This window comes from Syngnathus floridae, chromosome 2, assembly GCF_059516105.1.
Source record: "Syngnathus floridae isolate MCC-2025c chromosome 2, RoL_Sflo_1.0, whole genome shotgun sequence".
In the NCBI taxonomy this organism is placed as follows: Eukaryota; Metazoa; Chordata; class Actinopteri; order Syngnathiformes; family Syngnathidae; genus Syngnathus; species Syngnathus floridae.
Window position 1 is genome coordinate 13,841,852 of NC_142414.1, and position 25,631 is coordinate 13,867,482.

The 25,631-nt window shown below is 43.6% G+C and overlaps 3 protein-coding genes across 4 annotated transcripts; 2 read left to right on the top strand and 1 right to left on the bottom strand.

The window, feature by feature from the left end:
* The first annotated feature begins 472 nt into the window (after positions 1–472).
* Positions 473–14,308, top strand: fgd1 (FYVE, RhoGEF and PH domain containing 1). 2 transcript variants are annotated; one of them, XM_088369301.1, is made up of 18 exons: positions 473–875; positions 5,862–6,047; positions 6,114–6,276; positions 6,598–7,186; positions 7,404–7,493; positions 7,561–7,709; positions 7,825–7,981; positions 8,094–8,232; positions 8,515–8,573; positions 8,658–8,804; positions 9,400–9,492; positions 9,716–9,795; positions 9,879–9,909; positions 10,027–10,128; positions 10,282–10,410; positions 10,492–10,650; positions 11,230–11,376; positions 11,688–14,308. In XM_088369301.1, exons 1-18 carry the CDS (start codon positions 722–724, stop codon positions 11,958–11,960), a joined length of 2,847 nt encoding a protein of 948 aa, XP_088225427.1. In that variant the 5' UTR covers positions 473–721; the 3' UTR covers positions 11,961–14,308. The 2 variants fall into 2 exon arrangements, with proteins under 2 accessions (XP_088225427.1, XP_088225429.1); XM_088369303.1 differs by lacking the exon at positions 473–875 and adding an exon at positions 3,377–3,601.
* Positions 14,309–15,224: 916 nt separating this feature from the next.
* Positions 15,225–23,341, top strand: tfe3a (transcription factor binding to IGHM enhancer 3a). Its single transcript, XM_088369246.1, has 11 exons — positions 15,225–15,443; positions 17,852–17,950; positions 18,124–18,195; positions 18,280–18,445; positions 19,210–19,380; positions 19,748–19,846; positions 21,024–21,144; positions 21,556–21,612; positions 21,697–21,772; positions 21,851–21,998; positions 22,104–23,341. Exons 1-11 carry the CDS (start codon positions 15,331–15,333, stop codon positions 22,428–22,430), a joined length of 1,449 nt encoding a protein of 482 aa, XP_088225372.1. The 5' UTR covers positions 15,225–15,330; the 3' UTR covers positions 22,431–23,341.
* On the bottom strand, positions 23,311–25,615 carry LOC148401962 (myoD family inhibitor). Its single transcript, XM_088369248.1, has 4 exons — positions 25,546–25,615; positions 24,795–24,901; positions 24,476–24,691; positions 23,311–24,191 (listed from the first exon to the last, which is right to left on the bottom strand). Exons 2-4 carry the CDS (start codon positions 24,898–24,900, stop codon positions 23,929–23,931), a joined length of 585 nt encoding a protein of 194 aa, XP_088225374.1. The 5' UTR covers position 24,901; positions 25,546–25,615; the 3' UTR covers positions 23,311–23,928.
* Positions 25,616–25,631: the final 16 nt, after the last annotated feature.

Genomic DNA, 25,631 nt, shown 5'->3' on the forward strand with positions numbered 1-25,631 from the left:
GGATGGATGGATGGATGGATGGATGGATGGATGGATGGATGGATGGATGGATGGATGGATGGATGGATGGATGGATGGATGGATGGATGGATGGATGGATGGATGGATGGATGGATGGATGGATGGATGGATGGATGGATGGATGGACGAAAAAAATAAAATTTATTTACAAAAAATAAAGATCCATATATGTAAAACCTAGTGCTATGTGTAACAGTTACACCCCAACGTGACCCTCCAGCGCAGACTGCTTCTGATGGAGGCCGACCAGGAAAAAAAAACTCCAGGAATTTTTCCCTCAGTTTTCCTTTGCTTCAAGTTTCAGGAAGCGAGAAAGGAGGGAAAATGCAATCCAGACCACAAAGACTTTGGGAGGCTGTGGGGGGACGGGGCTGGGTCTAGGATCAAATGACCAGACAGAGGCGGAGCTGCAACGTTCAACTCCACTTCAGCTCCCATTTTCACACAAAAGTCTAGAACTGGATCAGCTCGGACACTAATGTCTATCAGGACGTGTGTGTGCATATGTGCGTCGTTTGCAGAATGAAAGACTAAGTTGATAGCGTCGCTGAGTCGGCAGGAAGCTGCTGAGTCTGCACTTTGGTGGTGTGGCAACCATGAGGAGGCGGTGGACGCCAGGAGAAGATGCAAGCCAGCGGGGGTAGAACGAGGGAGGGAGAAGCGGCGGGACGCTCCCGACCCAGAGTTGAGCCTTGAACTCATGAACCGGACTCGCAGCGCCCTGCCTGGCCTCCCTCCTTCTCCTTCTCCACCTCCTCCCTCTCCTCCTCCGCTGCCTTCATTGTCTTTCTCCAGCCACTTCAGCACCATGCGGTTTTCCTACCATCTCGAAAACAGCGCCACCAGCAGGACAGGTAAGTCCCTACAACAAGAGTACCAGTCAAGGTTGGGCAAACAAGAGCCACGTTTTATTTTCAAAATGGACAAAAGTGTCAGGTCATTCGTAGATGAGGCAAATAAAAGTAGTTTGTGTATGTACATTGTTTACTTTAATGCTACAATCATAATAGTTCAGTGCTTGTTGTAATCTCATCCTGACAAAAGTGTCACGTTGATGGGGTACTAATTTCACAGTGGCGTCATCATCCACCAACATCCCCCTCCCCATTCCCCAATAGACTTAACCCTACTTCCCGATTCCCAACATGCAGCGGCCCACGCATGAAAACTAAAAATAGGCTCAGCTGCTGGACACACACACACACACACACACACACACACACACACACACACACACACACACAAACTCCAAAGTGGCAGTGAGTGAGTGACCCAGTGACCTAAAGAGAGGCGGAGAGATACACAGAACTCTTTCTCTCTCTCTCTCTCTCTCTCTCTCTCTCTCTCTCTCTCGTTAGTGTGTGTGTGGGGGGGGTTGTAAGGTCAAAAGTCAAGCTAGCAGATGATGGTAGCAGGGTGTGTTTGTTTTTGAGGGTGCTTGTTTTTCAGCTTTGGACACGGGGTGCCTGGAATGGGTGTTTTTGATTTAATGGCTGTCCTCTCTTTATCACTTCCTGTTGCATGTTTGCTACTGTGCGTATGTGTGTGTTCATGCGTGTGTTAGGTGTAGGAATGTTTTTGGAGGCTTTGACCGTGAACATCTGATCACTGAGGCTTCACCACAATGTCGTTGGTGCACTTACATGCTTATCTAGTCATAGGTTTACAACACGTGATAGAGAGGCAGCAGATCAACACTCTGGAGAGGCTTCTTAATAGATTTACCAGCTTGTATTGTACTATTGGCTCTGCTTTGATTTCTACTGAAAGTTTTGTAACAACTTGAACAACCTCTGTAAGCGAGTTAAAGCACGTATCCTACTGAGGAGTGAATATTTTCGACTCAAGGTAGCAAAATGTGCATTCACGCCAGGGTTCTTTCACGGTGGCAAATGTCCACCAAGCAGTTGGCTAATGTTCCGGAACAGTTTTAGTGTTTTTTTCATGTGCAAAATTCCCTTGCGATAAAAACAAAGTACAGGCGAATGTGAGACGACCGTTTGCAGAAGATTTGCGACGTTGAACAAACCCTGATGAGAACACAGTTAGTCAGATAAGGAATTAATAGTCACAGTGATAAACAGAGACTTACCTTCCAAACTTTCGCCAGATTCACAACTTTGTATTGGACTATTAGAACTGCCTTGTACTGGTAGTCTTGATCACCATTACCTTCTGTAGAACATCTAGACCCTTAAATCCTCTAAAACTTATGTGTCAAACACAAGGCCGGGGGGCCAGATACGGCCCGACACATCGTTTTATGTGGCCCGCAAAGACAAATTGTTTATTAATTTCATGTGTCAATACTAAAATTGTTTTTTCTCCAATTTTTATTACCATTTTAAAATATTTGAACAGTTTTTACTCATCTCTGATTCCAGTTATTCATCAGTTTGTTGTGTAGCTTATACTGTATATAGAAGACGCTGACCGTCATAATGGCCCTTCGAAGTAAAAACAATGACTATGATGTGGCCCGTGATGAAAGTGAGTTTGACACCCCTGCAGTCTAAAACATTCACATTCATACATTTTGAAAGGCCCAGGTGTCAAACTCGGGTCCTTGAGGAACACTATGCTGCATTTTCTAGATGTTTCCCTCCTTCACCCAATTCAAATGATCAGCTCATCAGAAGCTTTGCAGGAGCCTGATAACAATCACACTTATTTGAATGACGTGTGTTGGAGGAGGGAAACATCTAACACATGCAGAAGAGCAGCCCTCAAGGACAAGAGTTTGACGCCTGTGTTGCAAGGGATAACCAGAACCTCCTTGATTACCCCAAGAACCTTCTAGACCACAAGAACCATCACAATTCCCGCAGTATTATGTGTATCAAAATGTAAAGAATGCAACAGACACGAATATAAAATGTAAAACGATGTCACATCCCATCTTGCAAACACATTTCCCACATTCTATGTCTCTCCATGACAGCACTCCGACGGGTTGTCAAGGTGACAGCGGGTCCAGATCACAAGTTATTGATATTTTGTCATCTTTGGCTCAAATTGCGACCGTGTATCACCGTAGATGGTAGTTTGCTTCTCGCAGAGGTGTCCCTACTCTTTGGACCATGTTTTGCTGGAGCAGTCACCTGATACAAATGTCACGCACGCGAATTTCTCGAACTCGTTGTCATGGAGACCAAAAGTAAAGGGAGAAGAGGAGGAGGACAAGACACAACTACCTCCTCCTCCTCCGCAGCCCTGTGAGGGGTTCTCTTTGCTGCACCGCCCGCCACCGGCCAGTCCATTGGATCGAATAAAGCGCCTCTAATCGCTAGCTCTGTCCAGATAGAACTAGTAGCACTCTCTCTCTCTCTCTCTCTCTCTCTCGCTCTATCGCTCTCGCTCTCTCTCTGCGGGTTGCGCGCGCGCGGAGCCGAACGAGGAGCCGGTTTCTCCGTCTTCTCCTTTTGCCCTTTTTTTCTTCTTTTTTCTTTCTCTTTTTTCTTATTCTTCTCCGTGCATGTGGACCGGGTGAGCCGCGGTCTGCCATCGTCAACATTGTCGTTCATGAGCGGCCTGGTGCTGTGTTGTGCGATGTACATGGACAGAAGCAGCCTAAGCAGAGGTGAGCGTGCGCGCACGCACACACACGTAGCGCCGCACTGGCGTGCGCGTGCATGTCGACAATCACATATGAGGTACGCACAGAGGAAGGGGGTGAGGGGGGGGCATCCGCACGCGCTGACCGACATCTCGCCGCAGTGAATGTAGGCTAGTGTGGCGCGCGTGCACGTCACTGCGTCTGATGCCAGCAGATGTGCTGCTTGTCGTCGCGTGCACGGGAATGTTGCGGATCGAGGATCGATTCCGCCGCCATATCACAGTCGATGTACCGTACGTGTTGGCGTGCGTGCGTGCGTGTTTGAACTTGTCCGTCGATGATGATGATGATGATGTTGAGACCATCTATGTGCAGACACACCCCCTCGATCTATCGCAGGCACGCACCCGAGCGCACGTCCATGATTGCGCATCGCCATGTACATATATGCCCGTTCGGGCCCACGTTCTGTCACATCAGACCCAACAACGACCTCTGGAACAGGCACTACAATGTCACAGAGAAAAAAACCTGAACACCCACATGATTGGTTCCTTCAACATCACCTTGAGAAAATACTTGTAAAACAGTCAATAGAACCTCGACCTTCTGCAGAACAGAACCCGCTTGATCACCAACAGAACCTGGTGTGTCTTTAGAATATTCCACGTTCACAACCCACGGTCACCTATTTAATTATCACCAGAACCTAACATCTAGATCTTATAGAACCTCTGGAAAGTTCTTATAGCACACATTAACAACCTTGAAATGGAATACCAGAATAGACTTGACCACCACTAGAAACTGCTGGCCTTCAGACAGCACCTTCCACATTCGTAACCATGCCGTGATCTCCCAGCATTTCCATGAAGAAGCTAGATCAGCAAGACGTGAATAGCCATAATCTTAACCTTGGAGTGGCCTACTAGACCTCCTTCTGTCCTTGTCCCTCCGTCCTTATTTGTAATATAATTGTCCCTCCGTTCCCATCAGTCATTGTTACTGAAAATGGCTTAATCCAACAGATAAAAAAAAAACCAATTTGATTCAAATGGTGCCAAGCGTATATCAGAATATCGACACCATACGGTGGCTGCTGCAGAATTTTACAAAGCTTCACATGCACCTATTTATAAATGCAACCTTAAAACGCCTCAAAAGTTTAAAATGCCTTACTTCAACCAGGATCCTGCTCTGGATTGTAGCCAAGAGTTAGAATAAAATTTGAGGTTTCATAATACACATTAATAATAAACATTTGAACCTCACTAGCTGGTTTATTTATTATTCACATTCATTATCCTTATCGGCACTCAGTTTTTTTTAAGACATTGCAACGACATAAAAAGACTGCCAGATGGTAATAATATTATAAGGTTTGGTTGACAGGGTAACTGAAACGAGTCATTGTACTTCTGTCAATGTTATCTCTCATGAATAGGAATTTTTGAAAAATCACGTTACTTCACTTAAGTCTTCTTTTGCTACCTCGTGCCGGAAGACACGTTTTTTCTTTTTAACATTTACATTTGGTCTGAACGTAAGAATTACACAAGCAAGACAAATGGAAACCCTTTAAGGCTGAAAAAAAAGGTTTCTTTATTTCCTAAAGAACTAAGTGATGAATATGAAGATACAAGAGTTCCCAGCGATATTCACCTTTGCACTCCTTTTCACTGTGATGACAAATTATAAATGATTGGCATTTGCAGTATATGTTACAGAGCAGCAAATATTAATCAGACTAATAATAATTTTTAATTTTTGATAATTTTACTCGCAGTCATTACATTTTAAGGGCAAAATGACACCATTTAAGGCAATCCAAATGGTCACAAACATCTAGGAAAAAAACTAGGTGTGCTGACATTTACATGGGCAATATTGTCTGTTTTGTTTAATTAGCTTTTTGTTTAATTACAACTTACAATAAACAGAGACACAATTAAAGGCCAAGGTGGTTTTCGAGAGACTCCTTATGGCCTACATTAATAAGTTAACACATGCTAATTTATTCCTTTCTTCAATTTATTCATTACTCCTTCAACTTATTCATTACTGCAACTTAAAACCATACGGAGTGTTAAAAAGACGAACCTTTATGTTGAAAACTAATAGCTTCCTCAAATTACTTCCACTCATCACGGTCGTTGATCATCACTGGAACCTGCTGAGGAACATCTAGATCTGTAGCTGACTCAGCTAACATATTTAACGAATTTACGTTGACATGTATTTGCAACAAGAAGCCAAGACTTTTTGCCCTGATTGTCCCTGCCAGGTCCCCCGTCCTCCTTGAGTCCTAGCTTGCTGGCAAAGAGTCTCTCTCTGGAGCCTCCGTGTGGCACACAGCAGCCCACCTCCTCCTCCTCAAGTCCCGCTGGACTCCAGGAGGAGGAGGTAAACGATACGGGGCCACCGCAGCTAAATAAGAGCCGGCCTCCTCTGCTAGGACCAAAGCCTCAAGGTGAGGGCCACAACAATAATGACAAATGTGTGAGATCATTGATTAACGACCCCTTCGCTTCTGCAGTCCCCCCCAAGCCACCCCATTTGCAGCAACAAGTGGGAGCATTGAGGACCCGACCTCGGGCTCCAGACAAACCGCTGCCCCCTCCGCCACCTTGCAAGCCCCCCCGTCCCGAGGACCATGCTTCACCCACCTGCGTCCTGTCACTTATCGAGAAGTTTGAGCGGTGAGTGACCCATCATGATGTAATAGTCTTGGTCGCCATCTTGGTTCCCGTCATGAATCGTCATGCAGGGCTGGGTATCGATTTCTAAAATTAGAATTGTAGTTTTAGATCAAACCTGGTCTCACTTTTTAAAGATCTGTCTTGGTTTTGAGTTAAACAATTTATTGTCATGTTTATTGGTGCAAAATGTTTTTAATACATAATCACTTTTAATAGCTGCATTGCGTGAAGTGATACGGTCCGTTTATAGTTAACATTGCCATGTTATTTGTACATTATCATGTTTAGTGATACGTTATTTTGTTAATCCATGTGTTGCAGCGAGCAGATCATAATGGTTCCTGACATCACCGGAGGGGCCCTCTGTCCCCGCCTTCTTGACACCCCCTTATCTCGACCTTCATCTCCATCGTCATCGTCAGCTACTACCATCCCCAAGGAGGAGGAGGAGGGGGGTCTTCCTGAACTCAAATGTCACGATGACGTTGCACAGGAAAGGGAGGAGCCGGAGGGGCCAGAGGAGCCGGCGTCTGCGGAGATGAACGAGCGTCGACCGTCTGACCAATCCGGTCTGCCGCCCGAGCGTTTGTCCCTTCCGTCCTCGCAGACGGAGGGGAAGCTGGCCAATCGTGACAGCGGCATCGACAGCATCAGCTCACCGTCACATAGCGAGGAACTGTGCTTTGTGGGTGTGGACGACGCTGGCGGCATTGGTGGGGTTTACTCCTGTGGCCTCCCCAGACCCTCCAGCTCGTCCTCATACGCCGGCGAGGGTGAGGAGGGCGAGGCGAGGGGTGTAGCCAGGAGGAGGGACTTCTCAGAGGATGCAGACAGCGACCTCGAGGAGGAGGAGGAGGAGTTGTCCGAGCTTACCTTAGTGCTTTCAGCCCCCAGACAAGACTTGGCTGAGGTAAGACAGGAAGCTGGCTGTCATCTGTCATGTGATGATTCTGATTTGGAATGAGGGTCACAGATGAAGCAAACCATCTTCCTGCTCCTGTTTTATCGATCCATCACCTATGGAAGCTCTAGAACCTATTTAATTGTAGAACTGTTTGTAAAGTAGAGGGTGACCTTTCTTATCTTTTGACCAATGCCCGTCTCAGACATCATCACATGTCTTACAGCTGTCTGTCCAGCAAAGGGTGTTCAATATTGCCAATGAGCTCCTTCACACAGAGATCTCCTACGTGTCCAAACTCCACTTACTGGATCAGGTGGGTCACCACAATCCTCACCCACAGTCCGGACACGTGTCAACTGACGCACTGCTGCTCCCCACAGGTCTTTTGCGCCCGACTTCTGGAAGAAGCACGGTCCCGTTCTTCTTTCCCATGTGACGTCATTCACGGAATCTTCTCCAACATCTGCTCCATCCACTGCTTCCACCAACAGTTCCTCCTGCCGGCCCTGCAGAAGCGCATGGAGGAGTGGTGAGCAGCTCTCGAAATACTTGGCTTGACAAGAGTTGTCGTATACTCCCGCCGAGTACAAAGGCCACCTTCATGAAACAAGTATCATAGATTAAATGTCTGAAAAACTCCTCAGGGACTCAAACCCACGCATTGGAGACATCTTGCAGAAGCTTGCACCCTTCCTGAAGATGTACGGCGAGTACGTGAAGAACTTTGATCACGCCATGGAGCTTGTCAATACGTGGATGGAGAGGTCGGCTCTGTTCAAGAGCATCATACATGACATCCAGGTACCTTCGCCACAACAGATATAGGACATAATGCCTCACTGAACATGATGGCCTGTCACACAAGACATCAACGTGGCAGACAATGTAAATGTGTATGCTTGTGTTTTGTCAGAGAGACGAGCGCTGTGCTAACCTGACGCTCCAACATCACATGTTGGAGCCAGTCCAAAGGATTCCTCGATATGAACTCCTGCTCAAAGATTATCTGCACCGTCTACCGGAGGACGCGCCGGACTACAAGGATGCTCAGAGTATGCACACACACACACACACACACACACATACACATGCACACACACACGCACACACACACGGCCATCTTGCATTGCCATCTTGTCATAACCATGACCATGGCCTTCTGCCATGAGAACCAACTGGTAGTCTAGTTATATTTCATGGTAATTGATTAAATGCTGACATGTTACACTTAGCAAGAGTACAGGCAGCCCCAAGGCAGATTGTTAAACTTGCTGATGGGTGAATATGTCAGCCCGTTTGTTGACGACATGTGACAAGATTCTTTTTGTCTGCAGAGTCTCTTGAGCTCATTGCTACAGCAGCTGAACATTCCAACGCTGCCATCAAGAAAATGGTGAGATCATTTAGAACAGCTTCCCAGAAAGGATTACGGCGCAACCTTCGTGACAGCTTAAATTGATGCTTTTAAAACTTTCAGGAGCGAATGAGAAAGCTGCTGAAAGTGTACGAACTTCTGGGCGGCGAAGAGGACATTGTGAACCCGACCAATGAACTCATCAAGGAGGGACACATTCTCAAACTGTCCAACAAGAATGGCACGTCGCAGGATCGATACCTCATCCTGGTATGGGCTCCTCTGTCTTCCCTATCTCCATCATCAACGCAAGCGGGACGTCTAACCTAATAATTCTCAACTGGGGTTTAGCATATAGACAAAGTCACAATCACACGTACGTACCAGCCCATTTTCCTTGCACTTTTGTGTGCATATGTTGATGAATCAGTATTCATCCTAAATGACAGCGTGTGCTTGCAGTACTTTGCATAAGCCGTGGCCATATTTCCCCAAAGAGGGTGTCCATTTGACGCATCTCGGCCAATGCGGGGAGGTTTAAAGTTGCAAGAGATTAAAAATATACAGCTTAGAGATACGTTTCCAGAACATTCATCACTTTTTCAACCTTTATCTTATTTTCAAAAAGTTTGTTTCATCGGAACGCTTCCGCAAACACAGAACTGACAACATATAACAAGGTCAATAGTTTTTGAAAACCTTTTTGAAAACTAGAGAATGGTAGTAAGGAAGGTAGTAAGGTAGGTAGTCGGTAGTAAGGAAGTTTAAAAAGGGTTTAGATTCTGAAGTGATCATTGGAAAAATGTGTACCCTGGATTTGAAAATTTTGAAAACCCCTGGTCTAACCATCGTTGTACTCCTCCAGTTCAACGACAGGCTGCTCTACTGCGTTCCCAAGCTGCGTCTTATTGGTCAGAAATACGGTGTCCGGGCTCGCATAGATGTGGACGGCATGGAGGTGAGTCTTGTTGGGGTTGTGGTGCAGGGGTGTGGAGGTCAGGATTTGGCTCATTAGAGTCTTAGCAAGTTAATATATCATCGATTCTCTCAATGGAAACCTGATGAGTCGTAGTGGTTTTCGTACTTGGGTTGCTGTTTTATTATATTGTTAGCATACCAACTGCTAGCATGTTTCCATTTTAGCAATTCTCATTGCCATTGTTTTTTACCGCACTGTACAGCTGAAGGAGATGAGCAGCGCCGCAGTTCCTCGGACCTTCTTGGTGTCTGGCAAGCAGCGTTCTCTTGAGCTGCAGGCCAGGTATTGCTAATGCCACACAACTGTATAAAAGTTGAGGTTGCCTTTACCCACCCTTTTTTTTTTAACTTGCTGTGTCTTTGCAGGACAGAAGATGAGAAGAAAGACTGGATCCAGGTAGAGACAAAATACAGTGATAGGCTTGAAATCAAACAGCATCACTGAGTCTATCAACCAATCAGGATATGCATTTGTGTTCGTTTGTGTGTGTGCATTTGTGTGTGTATCTTGCAGGCCATCCAGGCCACCATCCAGAGACACGAACACACCATGGAGACATTTCGTCACCTGACATGTTCGCTACGAGATGAAGAGTCAACACCTCCTCACTCCCCGGTAAACACACACATACACTTATTAAGCGGGTTTCCATCGTGCAAAATGTAAATTGCGCGATAGGCAAATGATGATTACATTATTCAAAACCCGTGTTTATAAATGTATTGAAATGAATTTCCATTGATGACTACTTTTGCTTATGTTCATCAGAGCTGCGCCGAACTTGGCAAGCGTGCGCCTACGCCCATCCGTGAGAAGGAAGTGACATTGTGCATGAAATGCCAGGAGGCATTCAACGCTCTTACTAGGCGGCGCCACCACTGCAAAGCCTGCGGTCATGTGCGTCCAATCAAAGCTGGCTTTCTCAGGCGCCACCGCAACAATCCGTAGCCCTCTAAGACTCTCCTGTCTCACCATCAGGTGGTTTGTGGGAAATGCTCAGAGTTCCGTGCCCGCCTCTCGTACGACAACAACCGCACTAATCGTGTGTGTGTGGACTGCTATGCTATGTTAGTGGGGGTGTCCCCCCCGCCGTCTGTCGTGGCCGGCAGCAGCCAGAGGAGGCGCTCCATCCTGGAGGTAAGAGCGACATATACCACGGCCACATTCGCGGTGACCTTTTAGCTGGAACTCGACACAACTTGTTTGATTGTTGCCACAGTAACTCGGGACTTGCTTAAAACTTGAAGGTTAAAGAGGAAGTCAACCCAAACTTTTTTTTTTTTTACAATAATATGTTGTATGTACCCCATGAGTCTAAGTATGGCATTCTGATTAATATTGCCTTTGTGAGGAGCAAAATTGACCCATTTTATCCATCTCGGTGGGCGATCATTGTGCCACTTGCTGTCGACTGAAAATGGCATCACAGGTGCAAGGTCTCAGGTCATAACCAATCACAGCTCAGCTTTGGAAAACTGGTGAGCCGTGATTGGTCGATACCTGAGCACTTAGGCACTGTGATGTCATTTTCAGTCAACAGCAAGTGGCAAAATGGCCGGCTTTCCCTTGTTTAATTCATATTCTACAAGCAAAACATTATTCACAACACTTCATTTCGACAACTTGGGATACACAGAACATATTGTAGATTACAAAGAAAAATTTTAGTTTGACTTCCACTTTAAGACTTACTCCAACTTCTGGCTGTCCCCGTAGAAACAAGCCTCCTTGGCGGCCGAGAACAGCGTTATGTGCAGCTTCCTCCATCACATGGAGAAAGGAGGTGGACGAGGCTGGCAGAAAGCCTGGTTTGTCATCCCTGAAAACGAACCCCTGGTCCTCTATATCTACGGAGCACCCCAGGTGGGCCATGAACACAATGAAGACATTACTCAGTGACCTGTCCACCGTTTCTCTGTTGTACGCTAACATTGCTTGTCCAGTTTAGGCAGGACAAGCATTCACACCTACAATGAATTTAACATGGATGTTTTTTGAATATCCGCATAAAAAAATGCAAACACAGAGAGAACGTAAACTTTACTGAGGAAAGCCCGAGCTATGAGTCTATGAGGCTCAGTCACCATGCCTAAGAATTTGCCTAATTTGAAATACATCGTAGTTGGTTCTCATTGCGTGCACACAAAATGACCTATGATGCTGTGTGTTTTCAGGATGTAAAGGCGCAGCGCAGCGTTCCTCTGATTGGCTTTGACGTTTCGCTCCCGGAGTCATGCGACCGCCTGGAGCGTCGGCACACCTTTAAGATTTCCCAGAGTCACCTGACGCTCTACTTCAGCGCAGACGGCGAGGAGCTCCAGCGTCGATGGATGGATGTGTTGTCCAGGGCCGGCAAAGGGGAGGAGCCTCAGCCTCACCACCCAATCGTAGAGAGCGTGGAGGAAGAGGGAGAGGAGCCGGAGGGCACAGAGGGCGACAACACGTGATTTGTTTGGGTGAGAAGTGACGCAGGGAGTGGGGCCAACCGTTGGAGTTTATTTCATCTGGAGACAAAATGGGACATTACCCATGAGCCTCTGCACAGCTGCAGTGTCACATGCTGTCCGAAAGCACAATCCTCTTCCTCCTGATGCTACCATCTTTTCTTGATGATTTCATCCACTTCCTATAATTCTCTGAAAATGTGATGCTGTCACACCGCAAGTGGAAGAATCCCAGCGCAGCAGCAACGTGTCAGGGATGCCCTGATGGGACACACTTGGACGCAATTGCTAATTATGACTTCAAAATGACCATATTCCATTTTAATTTCAGGTTTTAATTATGTTATTTCATTATGTTTGGTTTTTATTAAAGATTTATTGGAAAAAAATACAAGACAAAACAAGGTGGAGGAGATGCAAAGGAGAAACCGGGAATTACACTAAGCCCGTTTGACATATGCCAGTCACGCCTTCTTCTTCATCTTCTTCTTCCTGTCATTCTGATGACTCGCTGTTGAATGTTGTGAGCGTGTACGTGTGTGTGTTTTGTTTGCTTGATGCCAAATGTTCAACCTTTGTAAATATAATTTATTCACCTGCAGTCACGTGACTGTCAGCAGGAGGGAAGAAGCCGTTGGCAGCCATTCTAGGGTAGCAACTGCCTAACTTCCTGAGAGGGAGCAGGCTCTTTTTGCTAAGATAGACCAATCTTATTCTGGAACTTTAATGACATTTGCTCATTAAGATCGCTGCATTTTGTGGATAAGACAGTTTCTTTGTATATTTTTTATTTGGTTTTCACCACGCATTTTTACCATGTTTTTGGGGGGCTAGGTCAAGCTTAGCAATTGACTTGGCTTATTTTTTGTCAGAGTAGGCTTGCTCCTTGTGGTAAACTAGGCTAATATTAGATGCTATTTTTGTTCATAAAGATCACCATGTTTGTGTGAAAATCAATTTTTTGGGGGGAGGGGGCTTTCACGCCATGTATTTAGCACAAAGTCTAGCGCAGCAACTGACTAGCTTCCCGGAAGGAAGCAGGCCCTTTGTTCTAAGATAGGCTAATCATATTCTGGAGCTCTGATGGTGTGAGACCATCTTTGTATGAAAGTATTTTTGTTTGTTGTTTTCACCACTTAACTTTCAGGGCACATTTTTAGCATGTTGTTTTTAGTTCCGAGCCTAGCATAGCAATTAACTCGCTTTCTTGGAGGGTGAGCATGCGCTTTGTGCTAAACTAGGCTAATCTTGTTCTGGAACTATAATCGCATTTGTTTATTCCATATATTGTGTTTTTTTATTTTTTTGTTTGTTTCAAACTTGTATTTAACTTCATGTTTTTAGTGCCAAAGCCTAGCATAGGATCAGACTATCTTCCTGGAAGGAAGCGGCTCTTCAGGCTATGATTAGCTATACTTATTTCGCAACTTTGATGATGTTTGTTTGTTAGCTCACCATGTTTGTCTTTTTTTTGGGTGTGTTTCCACTTCAGCTCTTACTGCGCATTTTTAGCGTGTTGGTTTTAGCATGTGCTGCTCCTCTTCCCTCGGTGATGTTTAAAGGAAATGGCCTTATGATTGACTTCATTTTTATGTACTCTGAAGCTTCTGACTTTGTGTCTTTGTGCTTTAAAGTAGTCGACATGGTGCTGAATGCTAGATGACGTCTCTAGTGCTGGACGATGACAAATACTTCTCTTTTGTGAGCTAGCAGGAAAGCTAGGCTGGGATCCTTGCAGTCACTTGACTCCTTTTGACAGGAGAGAGTGGTGCAGATGTTTACATGTGGTCACAAGGTGGCGCTGTGAGTTCTGAGTGAACTTGTGCCAAATGCAGTGTTCTATTGTAATAATGTTATTATCGTTGTTGGGCTTTTTGCCTCTCGTGAGTGTGTTTCTCTTTTTACAATTCACTCATACATTATTGTGGACTGTAAATGGCTGCTGTTACCCTGGAGACAACACATCTTCAAATCTAAGACACATTAATAGACTTCCTGTTACAGTTTATCTTTAACAATAGAGAGAAAAAGAAAAAATCTCGTCATAGTATCCTCTGAATTATCGGAAGCCTTGTGTTGCCCTGGCAACTGCCAGGTTCCAAAGCTTAACCTTTGGTGTCGCCTTCGTAACCGCTAACATCTCCACGTTATGATGTCTTGTTGCTATGGTGAGTACTAAATTCCAGTGCTGCTAGGTTGCTGTAGCAACAGCAGCAGCAACAGATTATTGACGATTGATGAGCGATGATTGGTTAGTGGCCGGCCACTGCCTTCCTTGAACCTTTTGTGTCACCTTGCCTTGTGAATGACATCACGTGTTGAAGATATTAAAATAAAGCATTAATAAAGGTTGGGCGTTTACTGTCATTTCTCCCCCCAAAAACATACAATCTGATTTTATTTTTTTTATTTTTTTAGACAAAATTTAGCCAAGGGATGGGCTCCGAGGCCACATCTTTTAATTCATAGATTAGGTTATACAGTTAAGTGTGTAAAATATGCAACATAGTTTATTTTTTAAAAACGATACAAAAAATAAATATATATTTTGAATTATAGGTTTACTCTCATCTTAGAATAATGACATTTTAATGAAAAAATAAAATAATCAATACATAATTTAGTTGAACTATTAATAATTCATCTGATCCTAATTAATTTCCAGTTATTTCATATTTTTAAATAAACTATGTACAATACTTTTTTTTTAACTTTTTCATTTCAGGGAAAAAGTGGACTCTTGATCATTCGCCCCCTTGATTTTACTTGATAATATTCACAGAGGAACATTGTTGATCAAAGTTGGTTATTGTCCTCTGCTAATTGTATTTACAGTATATACGAAACTTAAACCAAAAATGAACCATTGACCATGAGCCAAATGTAAACATAAACCTCTGGCTGACGTCACTCTATGGTGCCACAGTGGCGTCTTTAAAGGTATATAGTTAATCCAGTTATTAGAAAAACAAACACGCGAAAAACACAATCCCCCGCTCCGATGTGCCCCACCACCAAGCGCAGCTCGACTTGTTGATTGGTCACTTGAGCTGTCTTTGTAGGTCAGCCAATTGGTCTGACGTCACATCGGATTTTCCCCAAAACGCCCATTCGATCCACACGATGAACGAAAACAAACAAGATGGCCGCCACGCACGACGAGGGGAGCAGGCAGAGTGGCATCTGATTGGCTCTTAGGGTTTGAGATTGCGATGCTATTGGTTATAAAACGATTGGCCTTTCCTGTAGTCCAACCCTCGAGACTAGAAACTAGAAAAAATAGGGGAGTAGGGTGCGGTGGCTGCTGGGAAATCAGCCTCAGTGTTTATTTCGGTCTGGCAAGGAAGCGCCGTGTATTTGGTACCGCTGGAAAATGTCCTCCGTCAGTGCAGACCGGGAATCGATCGGCGGTCAGGGCCGAAGTGCGCTCGAGCCGCAGACCGTGTTTGTCATCCTGGACTCGGCTGAAAGTCTCAACGTGCTTCGGTGGGTCACCGTTATTTGTTCCGTTAGCTTTACTTGATCTACTCAGGCGCACCCGGAAGTCTTATTGATTAGCAAACCTTATTTAGAATACAATCGGTGTATGTCGTTATCAATTGGGCGTCAAGTATCAAAGGTGAAATAACCTCAACACTGGGGTTTTTATTCTATTCCGATCTGGCTCAGGACAATGTTAATTTGAAATTAGTTCAGGTGTGGACATATTTAAGATTAGCATACCAATAAAAGAAAGTACACTGTGTGCTGTAATGGCAAAATAAGACCATTTTGTCATCAGTTTGGTGCAAAAATAAGTGTTGAAGATGAAATATCAGGCAACTCAAAACTGGTTCACTGTACTAGCATTAAGCTATGTTTAAATCTTTCATTTCACTCATGGATGGAGTTCATGTTACCAAAAAAAAAAAAAAACGGAATTTAAATGGGTGATGTTATTGCAAAGTGACAGTACAGTAATACTGTCATAACAACAGGGTCAAAACTACCATTGGCCCAGTCTCTGGCCAAGGAAGACATTCGTTAGCATGGCTCATTCATTCATTCATTCATTCATTCATTCATTCATTCATTCATTCATTCATTCATTCATGTGATTCTGAAGAGTGTAATTGTTATAGTCACAGAGAGACAGAAGCCACATTAGCCACGGTGATATTGATAGCATAACACAGTCGCAATAGAAACTTATTACTGTGTTCCACTTTATGTAATCAGTATTTGTTCTGATTCTGCACGCCAGTCTTATTTGATGGTGAGTCGGGGGCAGATACTGTGCATTTTGAAGATCCCTATTTTTGGTTAATATCCTCTTCATTTTTCAACAAATGAAATCTCAACTCAACTGTTCTGTAACATTAAGGATGAACTTACAATGTCATTGTGAATTTTGCACATTAATATTACTGATTTCTCAAGTCCAGTCAGGACACCCACCCGTCACTCTTCTGACAAAGTGTACATAACGGCACAAAATGAACCACACAAAAAGAAGCCAATACACAACACCCCCCTTGTTCCAATTCTTTGTTAGCAAGCGCCACAGAAACGCAGGGCTGTATTGTGTGCATAAAATCTTCTGCATAGACACAAATAGTTAACAAACTTTATTTTGAACACATACTATAATACTAATAACAAACAAATACTTGCACAAAAACAAAACAAAAAGTTTAATTATATAACCCAAAAGGGAAGTGAAAATAAAGTGGGAAGTGAAAATTACTTACTCCCTTTTCTTATTCATACTGTATTTTACTATATAATCAACATAGTAATTTACTGAACCTATTCTAATACATCATCAATCATCTTTACCGTAGAAGTAAAAAAATAATTGTAAATAAGTATTAAGTATAGTTGATCCTTCAGGAAGTTGCCGCCGCCAACTCCTCCTCTTCTTGTGTGTGAGTGTGTGTGGAAAAAAAAATATATATATACGCACACACAACCAACTGTAAACAAGCAAGTAAAAAATAAGATGCATGCTAACTTTTTCTCCTTAATGTCATCATTTAGTGTCCGTGCAGAATGTTTAAGAATGTGTGCAAATTTTTTTAAGTGCATTCTGCCAATTGAATGTTGACCTGCCAACTCTTTCCAGGTGCCACACAGGCAATACATTCTTTTTAATGGCCAACAAAGTAACGCAGCACAACAAATGACCCACAAACCTTCTTTCAAAAGACCTAAACGCCGTGTCTGAAAGGAAAATTACAAGACCTTTCTCATGATTTCCTACTGTCCCGACACAGCTATGTTTGTTCCATGGAAATTTTAGAGGGCAGAGAGGAGGAGGAGGGGGTCTTTGTGGTGAGATGTAGGAAGTGACTCAGCTTAAACGCACACAGATTTTTTGGGGGGTAGGGGGGTGGGGGTCAGGAATGAGGAAGAGGATGAAAAAAACACTCATTCAAGACAGCAGGCATTCTTGCACGTATACTAGACCATAGTCTCATTATTTACTACACTTAAATCTTAATCATGCCCTTGTATCCTTAAATAAATACATATATAATTGATTGAAAAGGTCATTTGATAGACAAAGCAAGAAAAACAATGCAATTGTAATTTTTACAAGTAAAGTTTAGGTGAGCAACCCAAGTTGTGCAAGGAATTCGACACCGATCCAAAAAATCTAAACCACTCGGGCTCTATTTTTTCTAAAAAAGATCGATTAAATTATATATTGTAAGTAAGGTTATAAAGTTGTTTTGTTTTTTTAAATAAGAAAATGGCTCAGAAAAGAACACCTTTACCTACAAATATCTTTTTAAATTTACTTTATTAAATGTTTGGATAATGAACTATAAATAATATAATTTTAAAAGGAGAATGAAACGGGTGTTTTTTGGCATGAACCAAGAGGCCTCTGATTGTGTCTGCTTGCTCAGAGTGGAGTCTGGCATCGTCGCCGACATTGAGGTGGATGCCCTGCTGCCATCTGACTGCGACACCTTCTACCAGATCAAGAGTCAGCCCATCCGCAGCAGGTAATACCACCAACTCCTGGACTTGTGTCTCTGCACAGTGTATATTATTTTCAGCCATTGTAACATTTTTATTAAGGGCAAACTTTATCATTAACTGTGATAAAGTAATGATTCAATTACGATGTAGTGTACATAAAAAAAGAAGACATTTGTGTCTCTTCATGTCTCCTCAGCACTACAGTGAATGCCTCCTCTTCCTCCTCCTTGTCATCCCCTTCATCTGTGCCGGTGGCCATGTCATCCAGGTAAGCGTCCGGCTTCTCTCCTAACCCAATAATGACCCAGTCATGGCTGCTGAGGTCCAATACTAACGCTTCTCTGACCCGCAGGGTCCTGTTGCGTCAGGATCTGATGCGTCAGCAGGCTCTTGAGGAGCAACAAAAGGAAGCACAGCAGCAGCTTCTGCGGTTGCCCGCCGGCTCGGTGTCGTCCCCCGTCTGCGTCAGTGCGTCCTCCTGCGCACCTCCAGCTCAGGTTCCAGTAGAGGTGCTCAAGGTACGAGGCAGAGGTTGGGGACTTAAATGGTCAATTTTAAGACTTGCTTGTTATTTTACTATGAAAGGCTTGACTTGAACCACATGACTTCTGAGAGATACTCTTAATGGTGAGGAGACAAGGGGAAGTCATGTCACTTTACTCTTCAGAACAAAACTAACTGTTCAAGCAGCAAGGTACTTCCTTTCAACCTTAAGCTTCCATGAGTACCAATAGCTTATGCAACAAACACACCAACACGGGGTGAGTGTGACGCTTACTAGCTTACCACGCTAGCGTTTTACCACAAACTGACATGTTGAAGAAGGCAGTTAGCCACTTCATCCGCATCAGCTAGCTTCTCCCTGTATAAAAGATTCAAGAACTTTCTTTTTTTTATCTCATAGAAATGGTATGAGATTCAAGACTCATGTTTCGTTGCTTTGTGTCCTGAAGCTCATTTCTCCAAATTCTAAGAACTAGTTCCACCTTGGGACCTCCCAGCCCAACTTTATGTGACGTCCCCTGAAAAGAGGTTTGATAAGAACCCAGAATGTTGTTATATTTAGATTCAAAGGATTTTTTGTTTTACATCAAATAAGAAAATCATGAAAGGCAACATGCAAGGTTACACTGTGCCTTTGTTTTTAAAACAATAAAGTACCAATTTAAGAAAAAACAAATAATGTATCATGACCATCAAAGACTTACTGCATGTGCTTGTGAACGTGTTACTTCTATGTATTAGCACTGGTACAGCATGCTGACATTCCGGCATCCCTCAGGTACAGACCCACTTGGAAAACCCTACGCGGTACCACATCCAGCAGGCCCAGAAGCAACAAGTACGGCAGTACCTTTCCTCTGCCGTCAGACCTGCTAGTCGCAACGCTTCTGGACCATCATCGGCCTCCTCCCTCAACAGCCGGCATGCTGTCAGCAGCCCCAAAATGGAGGTAATGCAGAGTGGAGCGTCAATTTAGGTCCACATGACATCGGCACAATTAACCAAATGTTCAAATGAGTAATGGCTGGTTCTCGAAAACTATGGACCAGTTGAATATTCAAATCGAGAGTCCATATTTTTGCCCCTTTACAATTAATCAGCACTTTTCACTTCTTATATTTTCACAACCTTTACCATTTTCTGCAAGGGTGCCAGTCTATGAAAATATATCTGTGTTGGCTAATAGCATGTGGATAAAAAGAGGATGTGTGTGTTTTTCATGTCCGACTTTATCAGTCATTTGTCTGAGAAATCCACGTCCAGACTGTGTAATTCAATCCTAAAGGGTCAAATTCCTTTTTGATTGATTCTTCAAGATGGAGGAGACCGTCATTGATGACATCATCAGTCTGGAGTCCAGCCTCAGTGACGACTTCCTGACACTGCTCGACTCGCGGCAGCAGGTTGCCACAACGGTAATGCCGAGCGCCCTTTGCGTGTGTGCTTGTGTGTGCGTGTGTGTGACACCGAGGGCGAAACAAACAAAAAAAAATGATTAGGTGGTGTTTTCTTGCCGGTATGGTATGCTGCCTCTGCTGCTTACACTGATCTGACTCCTTCCTCTTCCTGGGCACTCGTGCGTGTTTGTGCATGTGTGGATCTGCTAAAAAGGCTGCTGTGGGAAGTTTTGGGCTCTTCTTCTTAAGGGTCGTTTCCTCATTTTTTAATAGTCGCTGAAGAGAAAGAGACTGGAGCAGTTTGACTGATTTGCCTGTGTGCATGTGTGTCTGTGTGTGTGTTTGCGTGCTTGTGTTGGTGTTACGCGATGAGGATTTTAGTTTTCCTGCAGGAACATGATAAAAGGAGACATAAAGCAGAGGTAATGTTTCTGTCCTTAAATGTTACAGGGAGACAAGCTCTTTTTTATTGTTTCATCTCAGTAGGGATTTTTGTAACTTTCATACACAAAACAAAGAGGCAGAAGTTTATTATTTCAAACATGAAGTGAAATTAACAGTTATTTTACTTTGCTGTTTGCTGTTGATTTTCTTTAAATAGCATTTAGCATCGCTTGATGCCATCTTAAGTTATGAGAAGGCCGCAACTAAAGTGTGATTTGAATGGCACATATTAGGAAAGCTATCTTTTTTTTATGTTTGGAGTGTCTGTTACCGACCTATTTCTGTAAATGTGTCTGTGAAGCGTACTCTGCTGCAAGTCTGCCACACTGTCACTCAGCAGTGGAGGTAATTTACATAATTTCCCAGGCAGTTACTTGGCAGCATATCTGATTGCAGTTCCAGAGTAAAAAACCCACTTTCAAGCACGATCATGTCAAGCCAAAAAACTAAACAGAACAGTAATGTTAGCACATGTTAGCATTAGCAAACGGTGTTACTAGTATTACCTCCTGATTGTAATGTATAAAACGATTGGCTGAGGTGTCAAAGTAGTGGTTGGGAGTATTTGCATTTGGGCATGTCATGTGATCTATTTAATATGTGTTTCCTTCTCACCACTGTACAAGTTGTTCCACCCTGTCCGCTGTTAGACTTAATTTTCTTGTTAGTAGACACTCACACAAGTCACGGTACTCACCTGAGTGACGTCATCTGTTGGTATTTGATTTTGTGCTCTGATTGGTCGTTCTAGCTGCCGACGGTGGCGGGAAACATGCCAGACATCTTTGAGGAGAGCGGCGGGAAGGTCACGCCCGTCACAATAAGCAACAGTTGCCCAGCTGACCTGCTCACCGTCAAGCGAGAGCTGAACAGTGGGTTGCTGCGCTTTGGTGTTTCCATTCTTACAACCCTAACACAACATTTGAGGATACAGTACTAAAGATTTTGGCCATTTCTAATGTTTGAAAGTCTGCAGCTGATTGGCCATGTTAAGATCCTCCCCCATTGCTCGACTGGTACAGAGGAAGGCTGTGTTCTTTATTCACTTTGATAAGTCAGCACTACTTCGTGCATCCTTAGGCTCAATTTTGACATTGTCATCACTTCTTACTTCCTGTTCAACACAACAGCACAATCTCCAAAGTGCAACAAATCACTTCTCATGAGGAAATAATACAAGTAGAAAATATATGTACTTTGTAAAACATTTGTTTTTCTAAAGAAACACTGATCTGTTTGAGAAAAAACTCTATTTTTGTATGAACATGATTATGGCTTTTCAGATGTGGAGACAAAAGCGCTGATGAAGGAACGACAGAAGAAAGACAATCACAACCTGAGTGAGTTCCTTGCTTAGACCATACATGTCATTGACAACCTAAACCACGTGAACCAGATAATGAGAGCTGCTCTTTGTTTTTCAGTTGAGAGACGACGACGCTTCAACATCAACGACCGCATCAAAGAATTGGGTGCACTCGTTCCCAAGACGCCCGACCCGTCAGTAATCACGTCCACCTTCTCATTGGTCATCGTTCATTAAGACTTGAGTGCTAACGAGGCCTTGTGATTGGACAGGGATGCCAGGTGGAACAAAGGAAGCATCCTGAAGGCTTCGGTGGATTACATCCGAAGACTTCAGAAGGAACAACAACGAGCTCGTGACATGGAAGAAAGACACAAGAGACTGGAACACACCAACAGAACTCTGATGCTGCGCATACAGGTCAGTGGGACTCACTTGTCAATCACAAGCTTTCCCCTGCCACCCAATTTAAACACCATGTCATCTGTGCCTAACCCTAACCTTTCACAATTTCCTTATTTTCAGGAGTTGGAGCTTCAGGCAAGCCTCCACGGTGTTCCTTTTTCCTGTGGTGATGGCACCCCGAGCGACCCGCAGGCCTTCCTCTCTTCTGTGACGCCATTGTCGGACACGCTGGGCTTGGCAGAGTTGAACGAGCTGAAGGGGAGTGGCGACGACACTTTCTCCTCTGACTTGATGAACGATGCGGGGCTGGCAACGCTGGAGGACTTTGGAGATATCTTGATGGAGGATGGCGGCCTGATGTCACCTGCGGCCGGTGCCGACCCCATGTTGTCATGTGGGGCATCCCGTTGCAGCAGCAGGGGAAGCAGCATGGACGATGACCTCTGACCATTTCATCTGACACTTTGGTAACCATGCCACCATCCCTCTTACATGGTAATTGTAACCTCATCATCTCCCATACACCATGGTAACCACACCATTCTCTGTCACCATGGTAACCACATCAGTCTCCTCTGCCACCATAGTAACCAAGCCACCCACTCTGTCACCATGCAAACATGTCACCGCACATTTTTCCCCATGGTAACATGGCATTCCACCTGTCACCATGGTAATCTCTCTCTGACTTATCAGCTCCCACTTGGAGGTCAGTGCCATAAGAAATTGAAAAATGTTTTTTGTTTTTTTTAATAATATATATAATTGGATATATAATTTTTTAAATAATTTTCTAATTAGTGGACTTCCGTGGTCATATGTGAAAATGAATGTTGGACGTGTTAGTTTTATGATTGACAGGCACTCAGTCCAAGAATGTAGCCAATCTGAGAATGCAACTCCAAATAGTTCTTGTGTAACTCAGTTGATCTATTTTTTTTTTCTTTTTCCGTTTACCATTCTGTCGATGGTACAAGCGTTTTGGGGACCAAATGCCCACATTTGTGTTGTCACATTTTAGGTGTGTACTCTGCTCATTATAGTAGGCAACCATCAGCAGTTAGTTGCCAGAGAGAAACCCGTGTTAGCATGTGCTAATGCTATCCAGCTGCTAACAAACAGGTCCATTAGCATTGCCCCGTTGAGCGGTTAGAACTATTCATGAATATTTTTTGTTTGTTGTTGTTTCCTTTTTAATACTTAAAATGATCTGCTTACTATAGCAACTGACGCTTTGCTGTCTGGATCATAAAGGGAGTCGTCTTTATTGTTATTTACAATCATGTAACATTGTATCATATCTATATATAGAAACTTTATATAGAAATAAAATGAGAAAAATACTCTTTATTCCAAAAGCACTGTTGACTCATTGGAGCCCATAAAATGCCCTAATAGTTCCTTGCGTGGATTTACTACATGCCATGTGTTGGGAAAAAAAATAGGAGAAAACCAAAAAAATAACCCATTTGAGGCACACACGGGTTACATCATTTAAAAATGGTTTTAGATCTTTCGATTTTGCAATAACTGGAGGTGAATTCACCACGAGAACATGCTTGTGCATGAATATGCGCGCATGTGTTTGATGTTGGCTTTCCGGGCTCAAAGGTTAGCTCCATCAGCTCACGTTGTCTTTTCAGTTACCTTCCTGTTTCCTGTTTGGATGTTTCATAAATGGACAACCACAGCCACACTTCCTGTTCTGGTCAATCAGGCTGAGTTGACTTGGGATTCCGCAAAACTTGCACAATTAGGCACACGTATACAAACAATTGACAGGTAGATAAGTGCGTGTAATTGCTACTTCATGAATTGTTCTGTAGCCTGTTAGGAGGCGTCACATGACAGAGACTCGAAGTGTTCCCAATGTCAAACAATGAGGAAACAAGACTCCATTGTGAAATTTGGAGTGAGATCTCTTTTAGGCTTCTAATTGGTCAGTCTAAGAAGGGAAACATATGGCGCAACACTCCAAACACATCTCCAAACAGTCTGCCGAGCTGCAGCACTCCTCCAGTATTCCACAATCCAACGGTTCCACACAAGCCTCGTCCCAGCAACAGCAGCAGCAGAACCAGCAGCATGTGTCAATGAATCCGCAGGAGCCGGACAGGCCCCCTCCGCAAGTCACGCACCTCTCCACTGCCACACACATGGATTGAAAGTCGCAGAAGAGACACGCCAGCAGGCAGTGGACGCAACAGTCTGTGGAGGAGTATGCAGTCAGTGTGTGTTTTCATGTGCACCCATGCCCGGCAGAGATAAGGTTCACGTTGAAGGTGTCCCGCTGATAAATGGGTGTGTGTTGATCTTTCAACTTCCTGTCAGTTACGTCCCCCAATAATGTAGAAAACACAAGTTTTTGACTAACATCCATTGTTGTCGTTAGTGTAAAATATCATTTTATTAATCCTTGAAATGATCCCGCCCACCTACTGCCCAAAGACTGCGATTCAGACGGACAGGTAGATGGTTGCTATAGCACTCACCGTCTCTTGCTACTTCTTCAATGAGGGTGCTATTTGTTTTGTGGGAGATGTGGCTTTTACTGGAGGAGAGACGTTTCTGATTGGTGGGAGCCAAAGGTGGGGGAGCAGCCCGTGGCAACTTGTCTTCTCCTAAATTGACGTTGTTGACGACATTACAGTGGGGCATATTTATTTGGACATCCACTTCCGTATGAGTTTCCAGAGAGCCATGCTGGCCTGCATGTGTTGAAAGGTGAAGTTAATGAGTTAGTAAGCTAAGCTTAGCATCATTAACTATTCTTCATATGCTTTTGTTGCTATATGTCTGCGGTCACCTCACCTGCACATTGGAGCAGGGATGGTCTACAGGCTATTGGCTGGCTGGAGATGCACCCTGACTGGTTGGAATCCACAGTAGCATCGGAGTGCGACGTCATCACGTCCATCCTGGCCAATGGGAGACAAAGAATACGCTGAATTGATTAGTTTTGGCAAGATTTGTGTTACTAAACGGAATAAGACAATCAGAAAGTCAGGAAAAATTACTCAATGTTAAAACGTTTTACGGCGGTCTGTTGGACAGTGCAACTCCAGAACGTTCACCTTTTCGAAAACGTTCTTATCATAAGAAAGAAATGCTGGTAACACTGTGCTATCTTAACATTGCAGCTCTGCTTACCTTTTGGCTTTAACATGATGAAAGTTTCAGCCACCACATGTTTATTCTGTTACTATGTTGTCAGAATTGTGATGGCAAAATTCAGAAGCACTCACTCGGATCAGACTTATGCAGCCACTCCAGACTCTCAACTATTATTCGTTGACAAATATTCCCAAAATAACTTTTATACAGTATTGTCTTTTTAAACAAGGTTAACACTTTTTTTTAACGTTCAGATAACTTTTAAACTAACAGATTTTAAGCACAGTAAAACACTACACAAGTCCATACATAATAATAATAATAATAATAATAATAATAATAATAATAATAATAATAATAATAATAATAATAATAATAATAATAAGCGCTGTTAGTAAATTAAATTAACTCGTTAAAGGATGTCCAATATATTTGCCTGAAAACCAACCTTCAGCCTCCGCACGCTGCTTTGCCCTCTTTAAAGGCATGTGCGCGTTTGTGTCCGGCACTGTATGAAATTGGATGGGTGGTCGT